At 42.0% G+C, this 15644-nt stretch overlaps 1 protein-coding gene across 1 annotated transcript in view; it reads right to left on the bottom strand.

Moving 5' to 3' along the window:
* Positions 1-15644, bottom strand: part of LOC136886716 (Fanconi anemia group J protein homolog) — a 139030-nt gene that overhangs the window by 85011 nt on the left and 38375 nt on the right. The window contains exons 4-5 of the mRNA XM_068230927.1: positions 11422-11720; positions 4885-4974 (exon numbers count right to left, since the gene is read on the bottom strand). Coding sequence (XP_068087028.1) covers positions 4885-4974; positions 11422-11720 — 389 coding nt within the window. The remainder of the gene's footprint in view (positions 1-4884; positions 4975-11421; positions 11721-15644) is intronic.

Genomic DNA, 15644 nt, shown 5'->3' with positions numbered 1-15644 from the left:
TCAAAGAAGAATGGGCCGTAAACAGATGATCGGGATATCGCACAAAACACATTGACTTTGGGCGAATCTCATACATGTTCAATGACTGCATGTGGGTTCTGCAGGCCCCAAATTCGAACATTGTGTTAGTTCACCTGACCACTAACATGGAAAGTCGCTTCATAAATGAACATGATGCGCTGTGCGAAAGTGTTATCACTGTCAATTGCATCACAAATCTCGTTACAAAATGCCACACGTTTGCGTTTGTCATCAGGACGCAGAGCTTGTAACAGCTGTAACTTGTACAGTTTTATAACCAACCGACGTCTCAAAACATTCCAAATTGTTGTTGTAGGCAGTTGTAAGTCCCGACTGGCACGAGTTGGTTTTGAAGGACTACATTAGAAAGCAGTTTCAATTTGTGCAACATTTTCTTCAGGAACACGATGGTGGCCAGGACTCTTTCCTTTACATACATATCCTGTAACTACAAACTGTCAATACCATCTGCGAATGTTCCACCCATTCAGAGGATCAATTCAGTACCTCAACCTGAAACATCTTTGCACTATAATCACGGAATTGCGCTTTGCAAACTCGAGAACACAAAATGATTTCTGCCATTTTAAACATATGATGGTTACCAAGCAAAACAGAAGACAACTGACATCTAGCAGTTATTAATATAAACTAGACTATGTATTTGTTTCTCCAATAGCCGAGCCGAGGTGCAGCGATCGATAGTTTGGACAAAATAATACTTTGTAATACCTATATTTTTTTTGAAACACCCTGTATTTATCATTATTATAATGTACTATCTTATATTATGGCTACCAAACCCAAACCCCATGGCGCAACTGCCCCTGTTTGCTCTGCAACTGTTTGTTCCAACAGACAGGTCTAATGGCGATGATAGAATAGGAAAGCGCTAGGAGTGCGAAGGACGCAACTGTGGCCTTAATTACGGTAAAGCCCCAGCATTTGCCTGGTGTGAAAACAGGAAACCACAGATAACTATCTTCAGGGCTGCAAAGAGTGGGGTTCGAACCCACTATCTCCCGAATGCTAGCTGCTAACCATGTGACCCAAACCACGTGGCCACTTGCTTGGTACATACAAAAATAAGACTGGACAGACTTTTTTCTTTTTTAAACAATTGGCTTTATATTGCTCCAACACAGATAAGTCTTATGGTGACGATGGGATAGGAAATGTTTAGGAATGGGAAGGAAGCGACCGTGGCCATAATTAAGGTACAGCATTTGCCTGGAGTGAAAATGGGAAACCATGGAAAACCATCTTCAGAGCTACCAACGGTGAGATTCGAATCCACTATAACCTGAATAGAAGCTCACAGCTGTGTGCCCCTAACCGCACGGCCGACTTGCTCGGTACTGGTTAGCCTACACAGGCTATCCAGCAGATTGGGGTTACTCACTAAACAGCTACTTCAAAACCTTCAAAAAACACTAGCCCCCTTCCCCCTCTCCCTACACTCTTTAAGTTTTGCTGAGTTACAAAAATAGCATATCAACATGAAAATTCAGGATATGTTTTTAGCTCAAAGGTTATAAGTACTCAAAATATATTTCAAGGTGAACTTATCTGAACCCCACAAGGACCAAGAGAGGGGCCTCGGAGGCCCACAGTCAGAATAAACTATTTCTTGTAATGAGACATACTGTACTCTTTGCAATGGCTGTAAAGAAATTATATTGTTATTTGAATCATAAGTTAACTACTATAATAAACTAAAGCACTTTGAAGTTTTTGTCTAACCTTAAGATAGTAACTGAAACCGCTATGGGCCTGAGAGGCCCTCTATCGGTCAAAATGAAGACCAATTTGTCATCTTATAAATATAATTGATGTCCGACTCGTTGGCTGAATGGTCAGCGTCCTGGCCTTCAGTTCAGAGGGTCCCGGGTTCGATTCCCGGCCGGGTCGGGGATTTTAACCTTCATTGGTTAATTCCAATGGCTCGGGGGCTGGGTGTTTGTGCTGTCCCCAACATCCCTGCAACTCACACACCACACATAACACTATCCTCCACCACAATAACATGCAGTTACCTACACATGGCAGATGCCGCCCACCCTCATCGGAGGGTCTGCCTTACAAGGGCTGCACTCGGCTAGAAATAGCCACACAAAATTATTATTATAATATAACTGATTTTTTTTTTTTTTTTTTTTTTTTTTTTTTTTTTTTTTTTGCTAGTTGCTTTACGTTGCACCGACATAGATACATCTTATGGCGACAATGGGACAGGAAAGGGCTAGGAGTGGGAAGGAAGTGGCTGTGGCCTTAATTAAGGTACAGCCCCAGCATTTGCCTGGTGTGAAAATGGGAAACCACTGAAAACCATTTTCAGGGCTGCCGGGAGTGGGGTTTGAATCTGCTATCTCCCGAATACTGGATACTGGCCACACTTAAGCGACTGCAGCTATTGAGCTCGGTATAATTCATTTTCACATCAGCCTTGCCCAGGTAGGTTTCAAAATAGCACGAAAAATGACAACAGTGGTACTAAAATCAAGAATGACAACCAAATTATGGAAGCAGCAAGACTGGTTGTTAGATTAGCAATTAGCGTGTGCTTGTAAAGTTACAGATAAAATAGTCTGTTTACATATTGTTTTTTAGGAGTGAGTCAAAATGAGTCAAAATAAATTTAGTGTTGAAGAAATACACAGAATGTTGGAAGACAATGTGGAGCAAAATATTTTTGATTCTTCAGATGAAGAAATTTGTGTCTGATTTGAGTTTGTGACTAATGTCTGGATGAATTTAATTTTGGGGTCAAGGATTGGAGAGCATGCTCGTGCATGTAGCGAGGAATCGATACAGAAGATGATCGATCACATTCAACATAAACACTGGAGTCAAGTGAATGAACAAGCACAAATTTACTTACAATAACGGATGAATCAGTCAAAGGGTTCTTATTGTAACTGAAAGATATTGCAGAGATTAATATAGGAATAATTTCTGAAGGGTTTATCAATATTATTACTACAACTGGGTACTCTTCTACTGGTACTACAGCGGCCAAGGTCGGAATGTACGTGAGCTGACATCTCACTTTAGCACTAAGCGCCCATGCTCTAAATTTGTCTTCTACCTTGAATCATCCTTAGAAAGCACGCGGCGTCTTTTTCATGGGTTTTTACTGTACTATCACCATAACGAATAGAAATAGATACTTGGGAATTTTAACATTTCCTTACGGAAAGAGGAAGGTCCAAGGAGTCTACCCAAATAGCTTTCAAAGTCAGATGGTGCAATAATGAGAGGCATGGTCATCTACCATTTTATGGTGAAATCAGAGCCTGGAGTACACAGTGAAATGAACAGAACTCGGGTCCATGACGTGGTAGCACATACCACTAATAATATTTGTTAGAAACCTTCACACAATCAATTAATCTGCTCAAGCTTATTTGTCTACTAATGTCATTCCACGCCATCTCTCCACTGACAGCTCTAAACGTACCACCTATCTCCTTTCCTTACTTCCTTACTTCCAAGCCTTCCCAGCCCAAAATTTGCAACATTTTTGTAAAACTACTCTTCCGTCAGAAATCACCCAGAACAAATTGTGTTGCTTTCCATTGGATCTTTTCCAGTCCTCATATCAAACAGTTCTAGTGTGGGTCCCATACACTGGAGGTCTACTACTACGTGAGGTCTTACCAAAGACTTATACATCCTCTCCTCTATATCCTTACTCATCATCACTATCATCATCATCATTTCCCTTTCTCAAGCTGACACCGTGTTGGAGCATATATGGTTCACTTCATCTTATCTCTCCATCCAACGCTGTGTTTCAGTCCAGGTTCTGTTGTTCTATGCTGTTCTTCACAGAGTCCATTCATCATAATCTTGATCTTCCCCATCCTCTCTTCCTTGTCATCTGTCTTCCCAGTGCTTATTTTGGCAGCCTTTTCTTGAAATGTCCAAACCATCTCAATCTGTTCTGTTCCAGTTTGTTACTTAGTTTTTACACATTTAGCTCTTTTTGTATGTCTTCATTTCTCACTCTATCCCTCCTTGTCCTTTGTACCAGAGTCCTCAAGAATTTAATTTCAGCTGGCTATAATCTACTCTCATCTCTCTGAGCCATTACAACCCCAAAATAGCTTCATAACTGTGTGAAGAGATCTGTAACCTTTCTTAAGAACCTCGTTATTATGATTACCCAAATGAAGATCAATGATTATGTATATGTAAAATTGTGTAATACGAACTTTGTGTGAAAATTTCCAAAGTAATTCAGTATCTCGATTTAAGGAACAAGCTTCCAAACACAGAACAACAAGAAAGAACTAGTCCAAAGGAATGAAAAGTGGTGAGTAAGAAATGGTGATGAGAAAACTAAAGTCCCTGAGCTCTGCAGCCACAACCGAGTATGCCGAGCTGAGTGGCTCAGACGGTTGAGGTGCTAGCTTTCTGACCCCAACTTGGCAAGTTACATCCTGGCTCAATCTGGTGGTATTTGAAGGTGCTCAAATACGTCAATACGTCAGCCTCATGTCGGTAGATTTACTGCCATGTAAAAGATCTCCTGCGGGACTAAATTCTGGCACCTCAGTGTCTCCGAAAACCGTAAAAGTAGTTAGTGGGACGTAAAGCCATTAATATTAATATTATCAACCCAGTATGGGTACAGCTCACATCTACCCAAGAAAGGTAGAATTACTGGAAATGCTCAAGAAGATGTAATCACATCAATGAAGATCAGAAACTGTGCGATTTGACATAATTTGCAAAACGAGAGCACAAGCAAAGAGAATCTTTCTAACATAAATGTTGTGCATTCACTAATTTCTAAAACTTTGGCAAAGTATTCTACATCCAAACAACCTGTGGCCGTGGCGCCTGCACATTTTTTACCTTGCATCGTGGTACGGTGTCTTTCTGATCTCCCTTGCAACCTGCTCCAGCTGTATATGCGTCCGTGTGGCGTAGTAGATCCTAGGGACTCTGCAAGAAAGAGAATTTTATAATATAAGACCTTTATCACCAAAGTAGTGTTAGCATTTTAATGTTTATAATAATAATAATTCACAATTATGAACTCAAACAGACCAACTCACAAAATCCAGACATTTTTAACCCTGCAGTGGTCGCAATTCTATGTCGTAGAAGGCCGCGTGGCATCTGAGAGATGCCATTTTATATCTGAGGCAATTCTGCTATCCTAGATTTTGAATGAGGATTTACATTAATTTCAGGACATTTTGAAAGAATGAATTAAAATGAATAAATCTAATTTATTGATATAAAAGGAACTAACGTGGACATTAACCCCTTGAAGGGCACGGTAAGTGCCGCTGTGGTTACGGCGCAATATATTGCGTGTCGGAATTTGAAGTGATATATCTTCGTAACTGTATGTCTTCGTGACTGTATGTCTTTGGACAACGATTGAAAAACGGATAGCTCCCGACATCTGTTGGCTAATTTCTGAAGTCGTTAGGTTATTGTTATCACCACGGGGAGCGCTGAAAATGATTTGTTTTTAAGCGGATGTCTTCAGCTTTAGTGAGTCAATCACGAACAGTTGAAAATGGCAGCACCAAGTCGAACTGACTTGCTTACAAGTGACGATACAGTTCCTGAAATTATTATGAATGATGAAAGTGATTGTTCAGTATTTGAAGACAGTGATGAAGACGATGTAGGAGGTATATCTGGAAATAATTCAAGTGGTGAAGACTTAAATGAAAGTGAGGATGAGGTCTTACAGCTGCCACATCCGAAGCGAACGAAGGTAAATAAAGCGCCCTAGTAATCACAGAGTTTGGGAAGACGAGACTATAACTAATCAATTCACACCAACCACTTTTAACTTTGATGACAGGAATTCAGGATGTTTCACTGACAAAACATTCTTCAGAAAATGACATTGTGTAAGGAGTGCAACAAAACTCTTTGCCCTGTACCTTGTTTTGAGAATTATCATACCAAAAAACCATTACTAAAAATGATGTTTCACAATTTTTGTGCCTAAACTAGTTTGTTGATGGTTTTTTGTGGTTTCCCATTTTCACACCAGGCAAATGCTAGGTCTGTACCTTAATCAAGGCCACGGCCACTTCCTTCCCATTCCTAGGCCTTTTCTGTTCCATCGTCGCTATAAGACCTGTCTGTGTCGGTGTGACGTAAAGCAACTAGCAAAAAAATGTGTTTGATGTCTTGTTAACATACTGTGTTAAATTAATTCGTTTCATTAAAATATAATGCCTCTTGAGGGTTGTTTTACAAACATGTGTAAAAACCTAAATTTTGGGGTGTGCAGTGGGCTAAGAAACCTGACTCTCAAAGAGTAAAGCAATACAGTAGGAACCTACAACGTTTCTCTGACGTAACCAAGATGCACAGCTCTACACTCATCTTATTGCTAGGCCAAATGGCCTTGCAGCACATAAGCACAGTATGCCAATTAGGAACTTTATTTCACATATCGAACCTCTTCAATTTTCCCGTTTGTGGACTCCTCTATACAAGATAGCATTGTACACCAGGTAAATGCGTGACGATATTTGGTTAGGTTACCGGGTTTGAACATTTCTGGGAGGATCTGGTTTACGCTGCTTAGTACCTTCATTTCGCTCTAGGAAATAATCAATGTCATTTCCTCCTGCTTCATCACTACTGTCTGAGTCTTGTCCAGTGTCTACACTTCTTCTGATTTCAAAAACATCTCCCCCTTCATCACTGAACAGTTCACATTCTTCTTTATCATCGTCATCATAATCATCCTCAAGCAAACTCTGTTGTCAAGGTGATCAAAGTTATATCTCTCCTTTCCATGCATTTTCTGCCCTAAAAATATGGGAAATTTATGTTTTAGCAAGAAACTATGCAATCTGATACATTTTGGTGAATAACAGCTGCAATAAAATGGAAGATAATAAATACTTGAAAACAGGAACTTACTTTGTAGCGGTGAAGTTCGTGTAGTGCCGTTGACACTGGTGTAAAAATGGCTACCCAACATACGAGTTGCACTGACAATGGCATGCTGATCCTTTACTATGTTATTTTTTATTAGTTACTTGAAAGGTAGATGGCATCTCCGGTCAGTTACCTTGGTAGTTTCCTTGCAATGACAGAAATAAACCAGTGTGGTGTCTCTCAGACATCCCATGATCACTCCAGGGTTAAAGAACGAGGCTACCTGGCCGACTTGGTATAAAAAGACAGAAAAATGTTTAAAAGAACTAGGATCACAGAATCTACATGACTGAAATGAAATTAGAAAGATCACTCACACGGAGAGTTTCAAGGAAGACACACAAACATATGTGATCAATGCAATGAAAACGCACTCACTTCTTGCACATGAAGGAATATTGGCCTAAGAGACAGGCTAGAAAGTGTTGTTTCCGTGTGGTCCTAAGTTACCCATTCATGAAGAAAAAGAATCCAAAGTTAGGTCCAAACTTGGAACATGAAATTTTAAAGAAATTTAAAAAGTCTACTGGGTACTCCATGTCCTATAATGTTGGTATATACAATGAGTTTCTCTCATCAATTAGCCAGCAGGTGCGCCCAACTTATCTGCCACCTGTTGAGTCATCACTTCCTGTTACACAGTGCAGCGACAGCATGGGAATACCTGCCCTCTGCCAAAGGTTGGTTTGCAGCAGTAGAAGCAAAGGTAGTCATCACCCCTACATTTCTGTTTCGAGCAAGTTGTTTCAAGCCTAGCTGAGTAGTTCAGACGGTAGAGCGCAGTGCTTCTGAGCCCAACTTGGCAGGTTTAATCCTGGCTCAATCCCGTGGTATTTGAAGGTGCTCAAATATGTCAGATTCATGTTGGTACATTTACTGGAACATAAAACAACTCCTACAGGTAGTAGGTAGGGACCCTTTTCAGAGGCAGCCCTACCTAGGAGCACACTGACCAGGTGTGTAGCATCGGGTAATGGTCCCAGCTCAAGGTAGGGTGGAGATGGTGGAAGAGGCAGTCCTGGAGTCAGGGATAAATTCGAGTACCATCTAAAGTGGCCAATGGTTTCAGGTAGATGAGGCTCTTTAGGAGGGCTGATAATCCCTGCACTCCATGTTGGGAACTGCTGCAAAAGGCATCTGTTTCCCCAGGTAAGGGGTGGCCTGAAAAAATCCTGGCAGCAGGTATAAAATGCCTCAGAGTACGGCAAGCGCATAGTACTAATAGTATATCAAATGATTGAGAGTGAGTCTAGACCTCAGAAATAGTTAGCGTCCCCCAAAGGCGACGCGCAGTTCCTGGTGTTCTCGTTTTGCAGGAACAGTGAAAAATAGAAAACTGGAGGTCAGTAGCATAGCCAGGATTGACCAATGGGGGCTGGGGGTTATAGTTACAGAATGATGATAGAACATAATGAAGGTGCTTGTGCGTGTGTGCATGCGTGTCATTGTAAGAACACTGATACACTAATTGCAGTGCTGTTACACTACAAAATCTTACATTTAAATACAGAACAAGACCAATATGATCAAAGTCAACAGATTTACAGTGAATGGTATGCTCAGATTTCAATCCAAAATCCACCTTTTGAGACTTCTTAGAAAATAGATTCAACAGATCTGTTGGTTTTACAACTGTGTTTCAGTGAATGTTCAGTCGACTTTCACTTATTTACTGTCAGTTTTTGTTTATTTTCTTTTGTAAAATATCCATGTGGGGGTTCTAACCCCCTCCCCCCACTGGCTACATACCTGCGGGGTCCTTGATTCACAACCCGGCCCAGAAGACTGGAAACGGGGGAAAAAGGATAAGAAGAAGAACTCCTGTGGGATAAAGTTCTGGAACCTCGGAGTCTCTGAAAATTGTAAAAGTAGTTAGTGGGACGTAAAACCAATAAAATTTAAAAACAAGTTGTTTCATGTCTTAATACTTCGTCCAGTCAACATCTTTTTGAATTTGTTGGATATAAGATGATCTTGGTCTTCCTCTACTATTTTTTCCTTCATGTCCTCCCTCTAGTATGGTCAATAAAATTCTTCCATGGCTCAGTATGTGTTCTGCTAGACTACACCTTTGTCGCACAATGTTTCTCCCGCAGCTTCCGTTCTTTTTGTACTTTCATAAGGACTTGCTTATCATCACCACCACTAAATAAATATTTTTTTTTTGCACTGGGAAGATGAGGACCGGGCGAGTTGGCCATGCGGTTTGGGGCGCGCGGCTGTTAGCTTGCATCCGGAAGACAGTGGGTTCGAACCGCACTGTCGGCAGCCCTGAAGATGGTTTTCCACGGTTTCCCATTTTCACACCAGACAAATATTGGGGCTGTACCTTAGTGAAGGCCACGGCCGCTTCCTTTCCAACTAATAGGCCCATCCTATCCCATCGTTGCCATAAGACCTATCTGTGTCGGTGCGACGTAAAGCAAATAGCAAGAAGAAGGGAAGATGAGGCCATATGATTCTTCTTCTTGTAGTGCCTTCTCCATTACTGCAGGTTGGACATAATCAAAGTGAAGTCTGCATGATGTTCGGCTGTCCTCATCAGTCTACTAGAATCTAGTCCTGTCCAATCCCGTAGCTTCCTCAGCCAAGACTGTTCCCTTCGACCATGACCTTTACGTCTATCAATTTTACCTTGCAGGATTAATTTAAGGAGGTTGTACTTTCCATTCCTGATAATATGCCCAAGGTACACATCAACATTCGTTCTCTCCTCATACGCCTGAGTACAACAGCACTGGAGACGTGGACAGTCTACGAGATCTGTAACATCCTCTGGAACACCCACATCTCAAAGGCATTCATTCTCTTAATGGTGTTACATTTCCAAGTCCATGTTTCAGCGCCGTACAGAAGCAATCAATATATATAACATCTGACGAAGTTGTGATGCATCTCCAAGCTGAGGCTTGTCGCACAGTAGATTCTTCATTTTCAGAAAGTTAGTACAAGCCATTTCCATTCACACACAGATCTCTTAATCTGGGTCCAAGTCCTTAGTCATCCAGCTGCCAAGGTACTAAACTACTGCACCTGTTCCTCATAAATGTTCATAAAAATGTATGTGTTAGGACTTGTAGCAATTGGCATCATCTTTGTCTTGTCGATGTTAATTTTGAGTCAAAGTTTATCCCCTTCTGCTATGATTTTGTCTACCAGACTCTGAAGACCTTCAGTACTGCCAGCCAAGATGATCGTATCATCTGCATACCTCAGATTGTTGATCAGCCTACCGTTAACTTTTACTCCATCTTTCAATTCTTGAAGAGCAGCTCGAAAGATCTGCTCAGAATACAGATTAAACAGCAGGGGAGATAATACAACAGTTTCGTGTGAAAATGAAAACCACAGAAAACTGTCATCAGGGCTGCTGACAATGGAGTTCAAACCCACTATCTTCCGAATAGTGGATACTGCCCGCACTTAAGCCACTGCAGCTATGGAGCCCAGTGGGAAAATTTCAAGGGATAGAAAAGGAAGAGGGAAGGAAGCAACCATGGCCTTAAGTTAAGTACCATTTTTTGCATTTACCTGGAAGAGAAGTGGGAAACCACGGAAGTATCCACTTCCAAGGATGGCTGAGGTGGAAATTGACCCCCCCGCCTCTCCACTCACTTGACCTCCCGAAGCTGAGTTGGACCCCATTCCAGTCCTCATAACAATTTTCAAATTTCATGGCAGAGCTGGGGATCGAACCCGGGGTGGCAGCTAATCACACTAACCACAACACCACAGAGGTGGACATAATTATTATTACAAGATGAAAATAAATAAACCCAAAACATAAGTGATGGGATGCAGTCGAATGAAGTCTAATGATACGTAAAATATTAGATTAACGAGCGAGTGGCTGTGTGGTTTGTGTCACGTAGCTGTCAGCTTGCCTTCGGAAGATAGTGGGTTCGAACCCCACTGCCAGCATCCCCGAAGATGGTTTTCCCATTTTCACACCCGGCAAATGCTGGGGCTGTACCTTAATTAAGGCCATGGTTGTTTCCTTCCTACTCATAGCGCTTTCCTATTCTATCATCACCATATGACATATCTGTGTCAGTGCGATGTAAAGGAAATTGGTAATAAACAATTATAATACAAATGTTATTTGCTTTATGTCCCACTAACTACTTTTACAGTTTTCTTAGACGCAGAGGTGCCGGAATTTTGCCCCGCAGGAGTTCTTTTATGTGCCAGTAAATCTACTGACACGAGGCTGACATATTTGAAATACCATCAGACTGAGCCATGATCGAACCTGCCAAGTCGGGGTCAGAAGGCCAGCGCCTCAACCGCCTGAGCCACTCAACCCGGCAACATTATTATTATTATTATTATTATTATTATTATTATTATTATTATTATTATTATTATTATTATTATTATTATTATTATTATTATTCCTGATAACTTGGATCTTTAAGAAATCTTTCTCATAAGCGGTTGATAAACAACCACCAACACCTGGACTCTTACCTGATGGGACAACTTTTAGCCAGGTTAATATCCAAGGGAGACATTCTGGTCGCGCTGTACTCTCCCAACGGGTTAGGAACCGCACGTCGCCTAGCGCTCACTCTAGCGGCACTGCTGGAAGACGACGGAGGTGACTGGGCTAGCGGTGCCATCACTTCTCTCTGGAACAGCTGACTAAGGTTCACTATGTCCCCTTCACGTATCGGAGTCTTGGGCGAACTGGTCTGAACATCTGCCGGCTTTCCATGGCTGGGGTACGAGACACCATTGCTGGATGGCGAACTGACTTCAACGCCAACCTGATAAACACAAGAAAATGGACAAACATTATATTTGTATCACCAGGGGCGTCTCGTCTCGTCCTAAGGATCACACGAGCATGTGAACACCCTAGAAATACCAAAATTCTTGAAATTTACACGATATTGTGTAATGAGAATACGGTTTCTGTACGTTGAGAACGTATTTACGAAGTCGTAAGTGCCGATTCACTTTCCGTTACAATTTGAATCACGCGCCACGCCAGCCGATCACAACCCCGTTTTGAACTACAAACTTCGGCGTATCGCACAGCTAGAGCTTGAAGAGGCAATGCTGTGTGTGTCGCGAATGCGATCACACTTTACTGTGTGATCACGGCACTGCCTGATCGATATGCATCCGACGCCTGCTTCATATCGAGCAGGCAGTGGATTACGGAGGGCTTACCTTAGCCTAGGCTAAGCCAAGACCAAGGACCCGCTTCCTATGCCTTCTCTAAAAGTTCTTCTCAAATCTCAAAGATGGCAGCACGTATCGCGTAGTCCGTGGCAGTGGTTAATGCAATTACACCGGAGTGGTTAATTGAATAACCGCATGGCGCTGTTGACAGTCGCATATGTAATTAAGCATTGCTTAATGAACCAAAGAGGCGACAAAATTAACCAAAATTAACCAAATGCATAGTCTTAGCAGTTTCAGGTAAGTGATGGTTATAGTGGTTATCCTTCTTGGGTGACAGTCCATTTGCTCTGCACTTCTGAAACAATTACTTTTCATATTTAGATTGGCGCTTTCACGGCCTGTAATAATAGATATGTTAATAAGCTTTTGGGCTTTTGTCGTGTCAAGAAAACAAGGTGAAATTCTTTACGTTTCGCAGAGAATTTTGTTTTGCATCTTCAGAAGAAAATCTCGACTGTTCTCGAGCAAGACTTCTTGAGGGTTTGAATTTAAGAATGCTTTACCGTTGGTCTGTAGTAAGTGGTACTCTCGTTTTTCACTAGATGGCTCACTGTGCGCTAGTCTTCCGATCTCCAATTAGGATGTTTCTTGTTCCATCGTATGTGTGTGCGAAGTAAACAGCAAGGTCATTAGATATATCTGCGACATGCGGTAGAAGATTTTTTTTTTGCTAGCGGCTTTACGTCGCACCGACACAGATAGGTCTTATGGCGACGATGGGATAGGAAAGGCCTAGGAGTTGGAAGGAAGTGGCCGTGGCCTTAATTAAGGTACAGCCCCAGCATTTGCCTGGTGTGAAAATGGGAAACCACGGAAAACCATCTTCAGGGCTGCCGATAGTGGGATTCGAACCTACTATCTCCCGGATGCAAGCTCACAGCCGCGCGCCTCTACGCGCACGGCCAACTCGCCCGGTGAGAAATAAAATAAAGTGCAATGAAAGACTAACAGGACGGAAGCAAAGAATGAAGCTCAAGATGGAAAGAAAAGCGGGTATATACGCACGGACATGTAGGCAATGGGATTAGTGTGGCAGTCGTGTCGTGCCGAGATGCGTGCGTTAAATGCGGCCACGTGAACTATGGCGACGTTATTACCAAATGCGTCCAAACAGGACCAACGTGCTGTTATTCTGTTCTTGGCTGCCGAAGGACAAGCACCGGTGGACATCCATCGGAGAATGAAGACTGTGTATAGGACAGCATGTCTGTCGAAAACCACCGTTGTGGAATGGTGCACCTAAGTATGGTTCGTCCATTATTGGAATATGCAAACAGTGTTTGGGATCCTCACCACGAATACCTAATAAAAGAACTAGATGGTGTGCAGAGGAAAGCAGCAAGGTTTGTAACAGGGGATTTCAGGAGAAAGAGTAGTGTATCAGAAATGTTAAAGGAACTTGGGTGGGAAACTTTAAGTAAGAGAAGGGAGAAAACTAGATTTATAGGATTATATAGAGCCTATACAGGAGAAGAAGCATGGGGAGATATCCGTGAGAGGCTTCGGTTGGAAAATAATTATATTGGTAGAACAGACCACAAGTACAAAATTAGAAGGAATTTTAGCAGAAGCGATTGGGGTAAATTTTCTTTCATTGGGAAGGGCGTGAAGGAGTGGAACAGTTTACCAGGGGTAGTGTTTGATCCTTTTCCAAAATCTGTACAGATATTCAAGAAGAGAATAAACAACAACAGAGATAATAAATTAAATGTTAGAGGGCATTCGACCAGTGCAGGATATTGTAAATAATAAATGTGTGTGATTAAATTAATTCCATCCCCTGGTATAAGGAGTTTGGACAGCCAAAGTAGGGGACTGCCTGTAGGGGTGAAGTACAGTGGGGACTTCGAGGGCCCTGGGACCGCTACGGTAGCTGTGAAGGCCCTTCAGGAACTCTGAAAAGTGGTGGCAAAAGGGGCTCTGGTTAAGATGCAGCAGGTCGTTATGCTACTTAGGTTCCAAAATGGGTAAAATATAAATATGTAAATAAATTCAGTGTTAATTTTAATCTTATACCAGTTGTATAGTATTATTGGAAGTAATTTCACATACCGTACTGTATATGAGTTGACTATGTTTGTAAGATATTATAAGTAGAATTTTGTAAACAATATAAATTTATTAAGGATGATGTGTGTGTTTAATAGAAAAAAATATTAGCGTAAATTGTATAATATTGTATTCTAGGAACATTTTCTTCGTCTCCTGTTAATTTAAAATTTAGTGCTTGACAATAATGTATTTTAGTGTACCATTTGTCACCGAGGTAGACACCTCATTTGCAAATAAAGAGATTTTGATTTGATTTGATTTGAAGTTCCGTGCAGGTCGCGTTTCGACACAAGACACCAGTCGATCTGGGAGGCCAGCTTCATCCACTACGGGCAACAAGCGGCGGTGGATGAGGATGAGTCCCGATCTCTCCCCATGCTATTATCACCCTCAAAAGATCAATGTGCAACAGGACACGGTGTTTTAACACACGGGGATCTTCAATCTGGTGCGTCGGTGAGATGAGTGCATCAATGCTCACGGCGATTCTGCATGATTGGCATCCTGATTCAGGACTGTACGGACGTCGAACGGAAACATGTTGATCGCCCCTTATATAATGTCTACAATTAGTTTTCACTTAGCAGCAGCTGCTGAGTGCGAGTTGCGATTATCGAAATGTCGGAATATTACGAGGAGCGTATCAACACTCGCCCTTTCATCAAACTGGGAAAAACGTTTGCGAGACACATAGTGGGATGGAATTTTAAAAATACCAAAATCGCCGAGACTGAAGAAAGTGTGACAGGTCAGGTCGAATATGAAAGTGTTTCTGACGGTCTCTTTTGACATCATCGGTGTTGTGCACCATTAATTTCCCTACCTGAGGGGTCAAACGGTGAACCAAAGTCTTGAGCGGTTTGAGAGAAAATGTTACCAGAAAAAGACGAGACTTGTAGAGAAACAACTCCTGGGACCTCCACCATGACAACGCGCCAACGAACAATAGGAAAACTATGCCTTCCCATCCGAGCTTACTCACCTAATCTACGAGGTGAATTCAAAAAAATCGAACTTTTGAAATAGCACACTAACCGGCAGAGCGAGCGCACTGCCCTTACTGAGCGCACGTAGCGAGCGGCAGGTTTAGACAACAAAGTGCCATTTGTCACGTTTTCCTCTGACCGTTAGCTGGCGAGCTACAGCCGCTGAAGAGAGCACGTGGACAAGCTGTCCGTCGGATTAGTGCCAGACATAATTTGAAGAACAACGAGCACGCGTGTGTGTAAAATTTTGCTACAAACTTCGCAAAACTTTCACGGAGATATGATATTAAAACAAAAGTGCAGTCGTCGCACGCGTGAGTCGGTCAAAGATCAAGGTGATGTTGGTTGTGTTTTTTGACTGCAAAGGCCATGTCTATCAGGAATTTGTACCATGTGGTCAGATGACAAACAAGGAATTCTAGCGCAGGAAGAGGCCTGAATTATGGGAAAACTAGACTTGGA

This window comes from Anabrus simplex, chromosome X, assembly GCF_040414725.1.
Source record: "Anabrus simplex isolate iqAnaSimp1 chromosome X, ASM4041472v1, whole genome shotgun sequence".
Classification (NCBI taxonomy): domain Eukaryota; kingdom Metazoa; phylum Arthropoda; class Insecta; order Orthoptera; family Tettigoniidae; genus Anabrus; species Anabrus simplex.
The sequence above is the reverse complement of the archived record's forward strand: the minus strand, read 5'-3'. Positions and strand labels throughout refer to the sequence as shown.